Genomic DNA, 15,077 nt, shown 5'->3' on the forward strand with positions numbered 1-15,077 from the left:
TATAATGAATACCATTGTATTGAAAATTAAAATGGGGATGCTGTATAGGTATTGAAGTGACCTGTTTCTCTCTTCTAAATCTAAGAAACTTGTGTACAACTTTGAAATACATTTTGAGTAATTCCTAGTATATAGGTCATAGAAATGTAGAATAAAAAGAAATATTTGTAATGATTAGGATAGATATAACCAAAATTAAACAGATCTTCAACAATACTTTTTTCCATATCTTAATTTCCCATTGATTAATGTTTTTTTGTATATCACTTTTCTAGTAATCTAACAATACAGATAGTTTCAAATTCAAGAAAAAGTTTTAAATCACACAAACCACTTCAATATTTTTTTATAAGGTAGAAGTTATCAGAGGGTGTCTCAGGACCAGAAGTGTACCATATTGAGTGTCTTCTAAGTGTAGTAAGAGGATTTCTTTAGCACTAATGTTCATAAGTTGACGGTGTTTCAGTAAGTCTTGTTTCTAGCATTCTGACATAAATCAGGCATTTAATTATCATGTTTAATAAAACCTTGACATCTCATTAGTATTGTATGAAAAGCAGCACCAGTCATCCTTCTAATTCTGATGAGTTATTTTCAGAGCTGAGAAGATGCACTGGATCTGAAACCTGAATTTTTTAAAGTAAAACCAATCAAATTTCTACTTCCTGAAGCAGTCCACTTACTGATCTCTCTTTTGATTTATCTTATACATATAGTCATTCTTATGATTTTTAGTCTATCTAGAGGGGAAAATAATAGAGACACTATAATAATGGAGTATTATATCTGATATGCTTTATTGCAGTAGAGATCTATCATGTTTTCAAACAGAAATGTTAATAAAAGCCCTATCCAAAATGAAGTTTTCTTTTTTATTAATGTTTTTAATTTTTATTTTCCTAAACTCTACTGGTTTGCCTTGCTGAAATATATAGGTAAATATTTTACAGAATAAGGGTTCAGTGCTAATAAAAAATGAAAAGGTGCTCATCTCCATTGATTAGAAAAATATAAATTAATACCACATTAAGATACTACTCATGCATAAAATAAAGTCACCTGATGTAAAACATGTGATGACATCAAATGTAGATAAAAACATAGAGCCACAAGACCTGTCAAAGAATATTAGATATAGCCACTTTGGACAAAAATTTGGTACTATCTCCTGTAAAGTTAAATACACACATACCCAGCAATCCTGTTCTCAGAGCAGAGACTCTCAAAATGTGGTCCAGGGAGCCTGGGAGATTTCCAAGGCAGGCTCATAAGGTCAAACTATTTTCATAAAAGAGAAAGATGTCATTTGCTTTCTCTCACAAGTGCAAATTGAAGTATTTGGTGTTGTATCAAAGAATATCCACATTTATCTACAAACAAACACTAATCTGTCACAGTATTTTCTTCATATACTTCAGTCATTAAGTTTTATATATGTTTATGCACATTTCTGTGTGAGTGTTACGTTTCATATGAAAAACTCTAAACAAATTAAATAATCATTTAAGTGTAACATTTGGATAAAACAGTTTCTTCAATCTCTTCTTAAAAATTTGACCGAGTAAAGTATTCATGACAATGCATTTTTGTTTAAAGCATAGTGTATTGGGGTCTATATTTATTGGGATACATTATATCTGTATTCTCTAGATTGGTTGGTTTGTCTTTTTAAACTAAATATTATTTTGTGCATTCTTATTAATTCTACAACTATTTGGACTTGAAACTTTATTGTAAGATAAAAACTATGATAAATATTGTTCTCTTAATATTGTACAAACGTAAATTATGTCTCATTTGTTTGAATTTTTTATTTGATACAGATAGTCGTACAGGCACTGCAGTGTTCCCATTACTCGATTCTTTGGCAGTTGGTGAAAATTACTGATGGTTCTCCTTCCAAAGTAAGTAAGAGTTTCCGTAGGCAGAAGGATTATTACTAAAGTACAATGATCTTGCTTAACTCATTATATTATTTTTATTACTATAATTTTAATAAAATATATAATTATTGTTATCAATTCTTGTTTTATCCTAAACATATATATATATATATATATATTTTACATCTTTGAAAGATAAACAGTTTTTCAAGCAATAGCCACAGAGTTGTTGTATGTATACATGAAGTTTAAATTCCTTTAAGAAATAACTGTACTTGAAACCAGAAGAGCTTTGATAGGTGATATGCTGTAAGAAAGAGAATAATATTGAAAGACAATAGTGTGTAGGTTTTAGTTCTGGCATTATAGCACCTTGGGGCCCAAACTAAACAAACTTGTTTCTGAACATTTTAAATCATTGGATAAAATTTTTTTTTTTTTTTTAATTTTTAACTTACTCATGACCATGCAAAACAAAGAGAAAATACAAACCAGAACTTAGTGAAACTCAGATCCCAGAAAGTCAAGCACAGTACTGCTGCTGCTGCTGCTGCTAAGTCGCTTCAGTCATGTCCAACTCTGTGTGACCCCATAGACGGCAGCCCACCAGGCTCCCCCGTCCCTGGGATTCTCCAGGCGAGAATACTGGAGTGGGTTGCCGTTTCCTTCTCCAATGCATGAAAGTGAAAAATCTTGAGGATATTTGCTAATCTAGACAAGTCCCAAAGCCCTCCTGAAGAGGAATGTCTAGTAAGTAGCATGTCCCTTGATAAAGTTGGGATCCCAAAAAGAGCTACTCCCAGCATAAGGGTAAATTAGAAATAAACTCATACCAGTTCCATTTATGAGGGAATAAATAAGATTTGGATTATGTTCTATAATGGTAGTATCCCCAAGCACCTAAGAGAATCAAATATAAATCCTTTCTGAAGGAAGTTGCCTCAGAGAGTTTTCCAGAGTTTTAAGAAAAATGAGCTCATATTAAAAAGCCAACTTTACTAAAAAGAAGACTAGAAACCATGAAGAGATTCAGACTAAAAATATTTTATAGATTGAAATTATCTGACATAAATACAAAATAAATATATTTCAATTGTGTTATGAAATCAAAGGGGCTTGAACATATGCCCAGAGAGCAAACAGTTGATAAAGAACCAAATAAAGAGACTCTGATGTTTACATATCCTCAGCTTAACAAAACAGAAGCTATTTAACCAGTAACAATGTTAATTATACATTTCCATATAGAACCAACTACTTGATACAGAGTATTCTTTTCTAGGAGAAAGAATTTTTTTTCTTTTTGTCTTTTCCGTTGAATGATTGGAGGATTTCTGTGCCTTTGGAAGTAATTGGGAGTTCTGTTCATTTTCAGTTAGAAGGAGGTTAATATATTTGTTGGTTTTTTGGGTTTTTTCTATTTTATTAAAAGTTTTAGTCTTGAAAAGCAAAAATCAAGGTTAATCTTCTTTTACTGGAAACAAAAACCACTTTAAAACTATATAACATTTTCATGTTTTTTGAAATATTCTTTTATATGAAAAGATTAAAGGAGAGTGTATATATGTAAGTTAAAATTTGAAAGCAAGAGTTTATATGTTATGCATAATTAGTTTATTTGAATTTTTCACTTACTTTATTTGACTTTTATATTGTTTTCCACTGAGATCATTTTGATTGAGTTATTTGTATTTTAACTGAATGTTGATAACTGCATTTTAGTAAATTTGAAATATACGCTAGCCTAAAACTTTAGCATAATTAGTGGTTATTTCCTTCATTTAATTTAAATTTTGTCCCTTTACAATTAAATTCTATAACTAGAGTAAGAATCTATTCTTGGACCTCCTTCTTTGAATATTTTGTTTTTTAACCCCGACCAGAGATCGAACCCATGCCCCCCTGCATTGATAGCACAGAATTTTAACCACTGGACCACCAGGGAAGTCCAGAATAGTTTTTTTTTTTTTTAATCCTGTTGCAGCAGAGCTATTTTGAGATTCTTTGCCTTTCTGTTTAATTTTCATCTCATATATTCTCCTAATGAAAATAGCTTCCTTTTTGTCGTTAGTCATTCTACTGATTTTGTTTTTCTCATTGCCCAATGCAGATTTTTGTAGCCAACATTGGTTTTCTTTATTCCAGAAAGTGTGCCCTAGCACCTTTTAGATGCTTTAGTGTTCATTGATTTCCATTTTGGTTTTGTGTGCATTTATATCACATGTGAAATTATCCTTACTTAGCTGTATCTCAGGATGTTTCTTCTCACTTTGAAGTTGTTGGTAATTTCTGTAAACCAAAGTATATTTAGTAATCATGTATTGGTTGTGTCTGTCGTTTAAAAATGATTCGCTGAAATTGATAACCTTATAAAACATGAATCTTTAGGATACACACAAACTTGAAAAATTAATCTTCCATTGCTAATATTTTTTTCTTTTTGATTCTTATTTATAATAATCACAAGATCAGGAATTGTCAAACTTTCTAATCCTCTATATAATATAGGATATCTTTGAAAATGTACGAGTCACGTACATAAACTTTGTATACATGAATCTGTATTAGTAACATCCCACTTGGTAAGATATCAAATTCCTAAGTATAGACTCGGCTACATCATTAAGTTATGAAAATAACCTTGAGTCAAGTCACTTAAATAATTTTAAAATAAATAATTTATATCAAAGCATTTTATCAGTTGTAAAGGGCTTTCCATATTCTAGTAACAACTGAAAAATCACTTATCTGTGTCTCACATTACTTTGTTGTGAAGTTTATAGTTGTGTGTCGCCAATGTTTTCTAGCTCTAGAATTCTACAACCTATGCTAAAGTTAAAAACTGCTATACTGAAGATGTTTGGATAAATATACAAGAATCTTAACAGTGATTACCTCTGGGAAGTAGAAATTGTTTGGGGGCAGGCATAAGGAGAGAAATTTACTTTTCCATTTATACCTTTTGATACTTTTTGAGGGATTGTTTTTGTTGTTGATATTTAAAGTGCATATTAATATCTTAAAAATTAATTTTTTTAAACTACTACTATGAAAATTTTTTTATTCTCCATCTTCTAATCTTAAGTTTTGGTTTATCACAAATAACTCACTGAGTTGTTGGACTTAGATGAATACTAAAAAAGTACATAGTATGTTCTGTATCTTACTTGCTGTTATAGCATTCTTTTGTTGTTTATAAGTGTAATATTAAAGCTATAAAGGAGTTTGAAAATAATTTGATGAAACCTATAAGGGGACGTTGTTATTTTTACCTTGTTTGTATTTTACATGTTATTAATCATTTTAATATAAACATTCTAATTTAATTAAATCTGCTTAATTATCCTATAGAGTGGATATTATAATCCCATTTTTACAGAAAAGGAACCTAATACTTAACAAAAATTGAGAGTTGTCTAAAATCACACAGCACAAGTCTCTGAATTTCAACATACTGTCTTTCTGTTACTACTTCTTAAAATCTTGTATTATTAAGCTTTTAATACAACTACTTTTTATGGAGTTTTGTTGTAGTTGGTTTTTTTAAAAGCAAATTTTCTAAGGACACATTGGTTGATTCCTTACTGAACAATATCATTTGTCATTGTATATTGAAAAAGTATGACACATGGCAGTTTTCTGTGGTCATTCTGTATCCCTCAAAGTATTTAAATGAGAAGTTACCATGATTTTTAAATGGCTCAGTTTCTAATGTCAGTGGCTTAGTTAAAGTATATGGAAAACTTTGCTAATGATGCACCTGAAATTCTCTGTCCTTTTTTCTCCCCTTTAATTTGTTTCCCGAAATTTAAATGTAATACAGCAAACCCTTTGGGTCTATATATTTAACATTTGTAATATTGATTTTGTAGAGGTAATATGAAAGTCTTACTACATGAATTAATTTTTTTTTTTTTTATTGTTGAATAACTGTTAATATAGAATGAGCCATTTATTTAGTGAGGAACTGGCCACCTGACTGCTGTTTTTCTCTGCTCATTTTTGTTATATTTATAGAAATTCATTTAAACCTCTGAAAAGGTCACTTATATTTTTAATTAATAAATTATGCATGTTTGGTTTTGGTGTAAAATATAAGGTAGAATGGTTTTCATAAATTTGAGCTTTCTTGCTTATGTGTCCATTATAAAAACTATATACATAAAATGAAATTTCCAAATCTTACTACCTGTTAATATTTTGATGTATTTTCTTTCAGTACTTTTTCTTACATACTTTTCAGTCTTATTAAGATTATGATGTATTTATAATTTTGTGTCTCTTCAATTAACATAACATTTTTCATGTATTTAATGTTTACAGATAATATTTTAACATATGCATGATAGTACATAGTGTAGCTTATAATTTATTTTACTGCTTTCTTGGATATTTAGATTGTTTACACATTTTAAGTAATAAAATTCTGTGATGGGCATTCTGGTGCAAAAGCTTGTTCTGTGTTTTGCATTTTTTCATCTTACATTCTTGGAAATGGAATTGCTTGGTCAAAGATTGTACATACTTTTAAGGGTTAATACACATTACCAAACTGCTCTTTAGTGAATACTTTCTAAAATTTACTTTTCTTCTTTCTCTGTCGTCATGAACACTGTCATTTGGGGGATTATGAATGGTAGTTATATTTGAAGTTTAAATTCAAATTATAACTTAACAGTGAACAGTATTCTATAAAATGAAGTATATGAGAAGACTGTGTCAAGATCAGGATTAGATCTTTATTTAAAATGGAAGTCCACTGGGTTTTACCGATGGGTATTTCCTCTGTTCCCCTAATTTCCAGAGTTGAACCTCTTTGGCAATCTCACAGGTCAAGCTCAGTATACTTTGCTCGGGTGCCCCCTAGTGCTGGTCCTGTAGAAGCAGCCTTCAGTTTCTCTTCTCTGTAGCAGAAAACACACTTCTTCCTTCAGCTCCTTCTGGACATATACAGAGACATTTAAAGAGCCAGGTAAATAAGAGTTAGGGCTGAACTAATGCCCCTATTGCCATTTTAGGCCTGGGGATCTAGAATTTATCCTCAGTTTATTTTTTTTTTTCCTCCTGAGAGGAGCTGTCCTACTCTGTAGTCTTAAATTTGTGGTGCTCTCTGCCTTACCCTGCATGTTTCTATTCTGGACAGCAGTAGGAATGGCCTGGGGGAAACATCCCTATATTCTGGACCCAGGCTTTATCCTTAAGTCTTCAAATTAAAGAAAATCTACATCCCTCAGGGAGCTACAAGTCAAAATATTAGTGAGAAGTATAGCATATTTATTACAAAGTTTGTTCCTCCATTACACTCTTGACTGAAGGTTCTCCTCTGCAAATTTCAACTTGTTTACCTCCAAACAGTTAGGGTAAAGATGGGACTGATGGTGGCCAAGGCCCATGAGGAGAAATGTTTAACCTTGCTGTGTATAAAAATCCACAGTCTTCTTTCTAGACCTCTTCCTCTCCCCTTCCAAGTCCTATAGAGTATTAATATCTGTGAATACGAAAGAGAGAGCTCACTTAGGTCCTTGTCCCCAGACTCTTAGAATAACAAAATACAGATAATATACCTCAGTCTGCAGAGTTCACTGCTTTGAAGGGGAAGAGAATGAGGCCAACAGCTGGCAACAATAGCTATCCCTCTAGGAATAAAGTATACAACCGTTTTGCTTCATTCTTTTCTAGATCTCCCCTCCCCTACCTTTTTATTTCTTAAGAAGTCTATCCTCAATAACTATCTACTTGGTTTTAGTTTTAAGCCTTTCCTTTTGACTGGTCCATGACTTCAGAGTGATTATTTTATAGCTTTGTTTCTATTAATAGTGTGTCCAGTCTCAAGTGCCTGAGTGGCTGGTCTAGGAAAGTTAGGAGGGAAAGATCCAGGACTTGTTTTATATTCATTTCTTTTTCAGCTCCTGGAGGGTTCTTTTTTTGTTTTGTTTTGTTTTTTTAATCTGGAATACATAAGTAGATGGCTGTTTATACTAAACTCTCAACTTGTCCAAAATTTTATTCGACTCTAACATTCTAAAAATTTCTGGAAATCATAAGTAAATATGTTCAACTTAGAGGGGCATGTACAATTCATGATTCCAACATCTTATTAAGAATTCCATACTGTGTTTGCAACCCTGTTCCTGGGCCTCTACTTTTTGGAGCTTGCTTTCTGGTAAGGAATGCCTTCCCACCCCTTGAAGGACAGCATAAGGCTTCCTCAACTTCACTAGCCTGTTTATTTGGATACTGTTTTTACTTGCACGGGGACAGTGGTCTTTAAAGTACCACTTTATAAATACTCTTAACTCCTAATTTATTTAATACCTCAGGATTTAAGCAGTGAGCCAGAACTGAGAAGATCTGTTCTAAATAACAATTATTATAATGTAAAAATGTGTTTTAACTGAGTTTATTAGAGGCTGAAAGCAATGTTAACAATATTTAATGCTGTGTGGTGTGGCCAGATTTTTTAAGAAATAATATTTAAACAAAGCATAACACTTCCCACTCTTCAGTACAGAAATTGGAAATCTTTCTCCACCAAAATTAATAATAAAGGAAGTTTACTTTCCTGTCAGGTCATTTATTTGAATAAAAGAATGTAAGTATTTTATATTATTTAATATTCCCTGAGTGATAAAATAATCACTTTTCCTTTCTGCAGTAGGTTTTTTATTTTGAAAATGTTTTTTCCAGTGGCCATTCTGTAATTACTAGGTATTTGTTGAAATGATTTCTTCTTGCTAACCCAATTTATATATATATATAAAAACTTTCAGTTTATAAATAAATAATATCTTTCCAGCATTTTTTGTGTTGAAACATGGCCTTTGGAGTTAAATTGAGTTTGAAGTTTGGCTCTATTTCTTACCACCTGTGACAAAGGTATACAAATTACTTTACATTTGAACTTTAGTTTGCTAATAAGTGATATTCATTGCTGGATAGGGTTGTTGGGAAGATTAAATTAAAAGAAATGTTTTAGTCAGCAATAACTGTTGCTTTGATAGCATTAAATTGCAGTCCTAGCCTGTGCTTTCCTAATCTTCTCTCCTGCCAAAACCAAAAATTAATGCTAAATGAACTGTTATATAAAGTTATGGAAGTACATAAACATGCTCAGTGTCTAGTGTAGGTTTGGAATATAGCATGGTAGATTTTGTCCTCCCATCTGTATTTTGAAAAATTTGAGAATTCACATCTCTTGCTTTGCTCCTAACAGTCACTACTTTCCCCCTGTCCCTCTGACTCCTCCTTTAGCTTCCTGCATCTTTGTACACCACAGAAAAGAGAAATCAGAAGACGTTTTGGAACTACAGTAGGCAGCTTAAGGGTTCCTAGATCAAGTGGATTACCCTTGAGGCAATGGCAGGAGGCAGCAGGTGGGGATTCAGATCACCAAGAAAAGCAACACTGAAAACTAGGTATTACATTTGGGGTTTTAAAATCCAGTATTTTACTGTATATTCACAAAAGTGGCACACTCTCCTTATCTTCAGAAGAGAAGCTAGTAGCAGTTACTCGTGAATGAAAGCAGTTTCAAAGATATTCCATAGGGCTTACCCTATAGCAGTGGTCAAGCTTTTGTCTCTTGCCCACTGATGTGTCCCACGTGAATGAATTACCTAAATATGTTTCTGTCATATTTACTATGGATAATGAGTTAGTTGAGCTGAAAAATAACTTAATGAACCTTATGTTAGTAGTGATGCTAAGTACATAAAAGTATAATGCAGTTTATATGTCCAAAGAGCTTTGTAGCCCAATACAAGCTAGACAAACTATATAGCCCATGGGGCAAATCTGACTAGACACCTGTTTTTGTAAGGAACGTTTTAATGAAGCACAACAATGCTCATTCATTTATGTGCTGCTTTCTTGTTCCAAAGGCTAAGGTTCCAAAGGTTAAGTAGCTGTAACAGAGACATTATGACCCACAAACCCTAAAATATTTACTATCTGACCCTTTACCCAAAAGTTTTGCCAGTACCTGGCCTAGTAGAGTAACCCCTTGGTCTTGTTTTTAACTAGCTTAGTTTCATGCCCCATTTTTTAATCACAAAAAATGTTTCACTAAATTCTTAACAGGCTTTATTCTCATATTCTAAGATCTTTGGCCTGATCTAGGTCCTTATTTCACAACTTCCCATATTTTACTTCTGTACACTCTGAAAATGTATAATTGTCAGATAATGTTGAACTAGTTTTAGATATTTATTGCTAGTTCTTCCATGGCTTCATTTTCTATGATTATCTAAATCATATTTCATAGTTGTGGATAAAAGGGCAGCCAAATGTAGTCTGCCTCTAGACACATAAAATTATGATGCAAAAATGAAAGGAAATCACTCATTTAAATCTGCCTTTTTGGGTCTTCCAGGGAGTTCAGTGGATGACTTTGCCTCCCAATTCAGGGAGTGCAGGTTTGATCCATGGTCAGGGAATTAAGATCCCACATGCCCTGTGGTATGACCGAAAAACAAAAAATCTGTCAAGATCTTCATGTTTTGTGTGTTTATGAATTAAACCCTTATCTTTCCTCACTGACTATAATCATGTTGAGATACTTGGCTCTTAAAGGACAATCTACATTTTTCATCCCAAGATGTTAGGGTAAGTCAAGTTTGAGCCTTTGTACCTTTAAGAAAACTTCTAATATAGTTTATATGATAAATCCACCATCTTAATTGTGCCAGCCTTATTTGGGGCTCTTCTTTGTTGAGATTTTGCTGACTAGGGTATATTTTCAAAACATCATGTTAGTTCATTAAGAGAGATTTCTTTTTATTTTTAACAATAGATCACTGAAAAACTGAAGGTCTTTTAGCCCTTTCACATTTGAGCATATTGGGTTTCAATCTTCTGATTCTTGGTTTCACTAAATCTACAGGGAAGCAAAAGCTTCTCTTAGTGAAGCAACTTGCAAAATGAATATAAAAGAACATAGCCAAGATATTATAATTTAAATCTCAGTGTCATCTTTTCACTTGACTCTCTTGAATTCCTTTCCATAACTACTTTAGGAAAAGTGCTCTTAACCCCAAGCTGCTTTCTGAAAATAAGAGAAAATACTGGTTTCATCTAGGGAAAAGCATTTAAAAGGAGGCACTGTATTCTTAGTCTACATTCTCTTACATGGACTGAGAGAAGAGATTACTGTTCTAACTCTGCCTTCAGTTTTTATCACTATAATGCAAGTACTCTGTCTAGAAAGAATTTAACTAGAAATCCCATCATGTTCAGAGTGTTAGAAGCACTCCCTAAAAATTTTAGTCACTTAAAATTACAGTCTATTACAGATAAGTTAGCTCATGCGTTGTTCTTTTTCAGTGTCTTTTGGGTTGACCTGCGTTTTTGTTTAGATAAGTATATTTGAGTAATTTGAGTTTCATATTTCTTATCTCCATAATGCTGCCTGTTTCTTCAGTATATTAATTTTCCTGCATTATAAAAAGTCACTATAGCAAAATGGTTAAGACTATAGACTCTGGAGGCAAACTGTTCTGGTTAATTTACTGCCTCACAAAGACAAAGCTTTGTCTTTGGGTCTGCGTTTAACATTTGTGAGCCTGTTTCTTCATTTGTAGAATCTAAGTGATAATATCTATACACGTCACAGTTGAATTAATATGTGAGAAGCTTAGATTAGTGCCTAGTACACAGTAACTGCCAATAGATGTTAACTTTATGTAGTGTGAGATGCTAGCATAATGAGGTTTGTAGGAAAATTATAGGATGAATAAATAAAGCACAGTGTTCTGAAATCCAAAAGAACTAAAATTTTGTTCTCAGCTGTTCAGAGGAATTTACTATTTGAAATTAGCTACCTCTGTTAAATATACAGTATCTGTGCCTGTTTACCTAAAATTGTTGGTACTTAAACTTCTCTCAGTGGGTTCTGATTACAATTAAGTTAACTTTCTTGAGCACTGAATATTGAAGTTCTATCCAAATCTATGCTAAACTTACTGCTAAAAAAGCTTCTATTTCCTTAGTTGCTTTCCATTTCTACATTCTTAAAATGCTACTGCTGATTAGTAAGCAATCCGTAGGTTGCTTACCTAGTTGTGATGTTAAATTTACAACTTCTCAGATGGATTGGCAAGTAATCATTTTATATAAGGCACATCTGCTTTATGATTGACCTTTAAAGGAATCTTTTGTCTCCAACTCCAGCAATAGCTGATTCCCTAGACTGCTTCAAACTGCACAGTAACCATGAAATTTAAGGGAATAAAGGAGCATTAATGCCTCCTGGCATCATTTTTAACTATATTTATTGTGCAGTAAAATGAACACATTTATTTGTCCCTCGGATTGTGCTATCATCTGTATTATGTGTACTTGGATATCATTCAGCAAGTATTTACTAAACATCTGCCTATGTGCCAAACACTGTTCTAGGTACCAGCAGGAAGAGTGAACTTTCATCCTTTGAATACTAGGTTTACCAGTTAGCACCTGTATGTTCTCATTTGAGTGGCTAGATTCACAAAATGTCATAGAACCTCAGAGAATACATATTTCAACCCTTTTGTTTATAGATTTTTAAAATCTGTAATCCTGAGATAGTTTGTCTAAGGTCTAAACTAGTTCATAGCATGGCCTGCATTTTGTTTTTCTTTCAGTTATTTATTCAACAAACATTTTCAAATCTTTTCTATTGAAAAGGACAACAAAGACCCCCAAAGACCTCTCCAGTAGCTGTCCTATTTTTCTCTCACTTTTTACAGTCAGACTTTTTTGAAACAGTTGCTTGCTTTCTTATCCTTTCTACCATTGCCATTTGAAGCCCTTTTAATTCCTTTGAATGAATGTGTGCTTGGTCATGTTTGACTCCTTGTGAGCCCATGGACTGTAGTCGCCAAGCTTCTCTATCCATGGGATTTTCCAAGCAAGAATACTGGAGTAGGTTACCATTTCCTACTCCAGGGGATCTTCCTAAATGAAGGAGAGAACCTGCATCTCTGTGACTCCTGGATTGACAGGCAAATTCTTTACTTCTCGTGCCACCTGGGAAGAATTGATCCCTTCGAATTGTAATGCTGGAGAAGACTTTTGACAGTCCCTTGGACTGCAAGGAGATCCAACTAGTCCATCCTAAAGGAGATCAGTCCTGGGTGTTCATTGGAAGGACTGATGCTGAAGCTGAAGCTCCAGTACTTTGGCCACCTGATGCAAAGAGCCTGCCTACTCATTGGAAAAGAACATGATGCTGGGAAAGATTGAGGGCAGGAGGAGAAGGGGACGACAGGTGATGGTTAGATAGCATCACCAACTCAATGGGCATGAATTTGAGCAAACTCCAGGAGATAGTGAAGGACAGTGAAGCCTCGTGTGCTGCAGTCCAAAGAGTCAGACACCACTTAGCAACTGAACAACAACAGAATTCTTTTGAAGAGCTTTGCTGGTGGCTCAGTGGTAAATGCAGGAGAAACAGGTTTGATTCCTTGGTCGGAAGATCCCCTGGAAAAGGAAATGGCAACCCACTTCAGTATTCTTGCCTGGGAAATCTCATGGAGAGAGGAGTCTGGTGTGCTGCAGTCCACAGAGTCACAAAAGAGCTGAACACAACTTAGCAACTAAACAACAATCGCTTTGAAAGTGTTCTCCCCAAGGTCACTCATAACATTGTTGCTTTATTCTTGCAACACTTTCAAGTCCTTTTCTTTTCTCTTGGTGACATTTGTCATCATTAAACTATTCCATTCATTGTTGTTGTTTAATATTTTTATTTATTTGTTTATTTTTTAGCTGTGTCAGGTATTAGTTGCAGCAGGTGGGATCTTCATTGCGTGGGGGATCTTCAGTCCAGCACACAGGATCTTTTGTTGTGGTGCTTAGGCTTGTCTGTAGTTGTGGTACGAGGCTTAGTTTCCCTGCAGCCTATGGGATCCAAGTTCTCTGACCAGGGATCAAATCCACACCTCCTGCAGTGGTTTATTTAAGGTACAGTGCTCCAGGTGAATTCTTAAGCACTAGACCACCAACGAAGTCTCAATTCTACTCATTTTTAAATGTTTCCTTTTCTTACCTCTGGGATGCCATATTCTGATTTTGTTCCTACTTCTCAGACTATTTCTTAGATTTCTTCATATGCCTTTCTTTCTTATCCATCGATTAAGTTTTGGTTTTCCCCAGGGTACTTTTCTCAGCCCTATTTACATATTCTCTTTTTAACAGTCTCATCTACTTCCATTGTTTCTAAATGCTGAGGACTCCCAAATCTCTTCTTGCTCAGAGTCTTTACTGTGGACTTTGAACTCATCCAGCTGACTTTTAGACATCTTTAGTAGGATATTGTCGTGGGAGTGTGTCATTTCCTCGGTTCTGTCTCACTGCAACAAAAACTGGAAGCAATGGGCGGACCAGTGTTACAGTTCAGTTCAGTCACTCAGTCGTGTCCGACTCTTTGCGACCCCATGAACTGCAGCATGCTAGGCCTCCCTGTCCATCACCAACTCCCGGAGTCCACCCAAACCCATGTCCATTGAGTCGGTGATGCCATCCAACCATCTCATCCTCCATTGTCCCCTTCTCCTCCTGCCCTCAATCTTTCCCAGCATCAGGGTCTTTTCAAATGAGTTAGCTCTCCCATGAGGTGGCCAAAGTATTGGAGTTTCAGCTTCAACATTAGTCCTTCCAATGAACACCCAGGACTGATCTCCTTTAGGATGGACTGGTTGGATCTCTTTGCAGTCCAAGGGACAAGAGTCTTCTCCAACACCACAGTTCAAAAGCATCAATTCTTTAGCACTCAGCTTTCTTCATAGTCCAACTCTCACATCCATACATGAATACTGGAAAAACCATAGCCTTGACTAGATGGATCTTTGTTGACAAAGTAATGTCTCTGCTTTTTAATATGCTATTTAGGTTGGTCATAACTTTCCTTCCAGGGAGTAAGTGTCTTTTCATTTCATGGCTGCAGTCACCATCTGCAGTGATTTTGGAGCCCAGAAAAATAAAGTCAGCCACTTTTTCCACTGTTTCCCCATCTATTTGCTATGAAGTGATGGGACCGGATGCCATGATCTTAGTTTTCTGAATGTTGAGCTTTAAGCCAACTTTTTCACTCTCCTCTTTCACTTTCATCAAGAGGCTCTTTAGTTCCTCTGCACTTTCTGCCATAAGGGTGGTGTCATCTGCATATCTGAGGTTATTGATATTTCTCCTGGCAATCTTGATTCCAGCTTGTGCTTC

General features: G+C 34.3%; 1 protein-coding gene across 6 annotated transcripts in view; it reads left to right on the plus strand.

Annotated features, from left to right (window-relative positions):
- Positions 1–15,077, plus strand: part of STAG1 (STAG1 cohesin complex component) — a 507,868-nt gene that overhangs the window by 463,939 nt on the left and 28,852 nt on the right. For all 6 annotated transcript variants that reach the window (XM_055569602.1, XM_055569604.1, XM_055569603.1 and 3 more), the window contains one exon: positions 1,824–1,904. In XM_055569602.1, the coding sequence (XP_055425577.1) occupies positions 1,824–1,904 (81 nt within the window). The remainder of the gene's footprint in view (positions 1–1,823; positions 1,905–15,077) is intronic.

Source organism: Bubalus kerabau, chromosome 2, assembly GCF_029407905.1.
Source record: "Bubalus kerabau isolate K-KA32 ecotype Philippines breed swamp buffalo chromosome 2, PCC_UOA_SB_1v2, whole genome shotgun sequence".
Classification (NCBI taxonomy): Eukaryota; Metazoa; Chordata; class Mammalia; order Artiodactyla; family Bovidae; genus Bubalus; species Bubalus kerabau.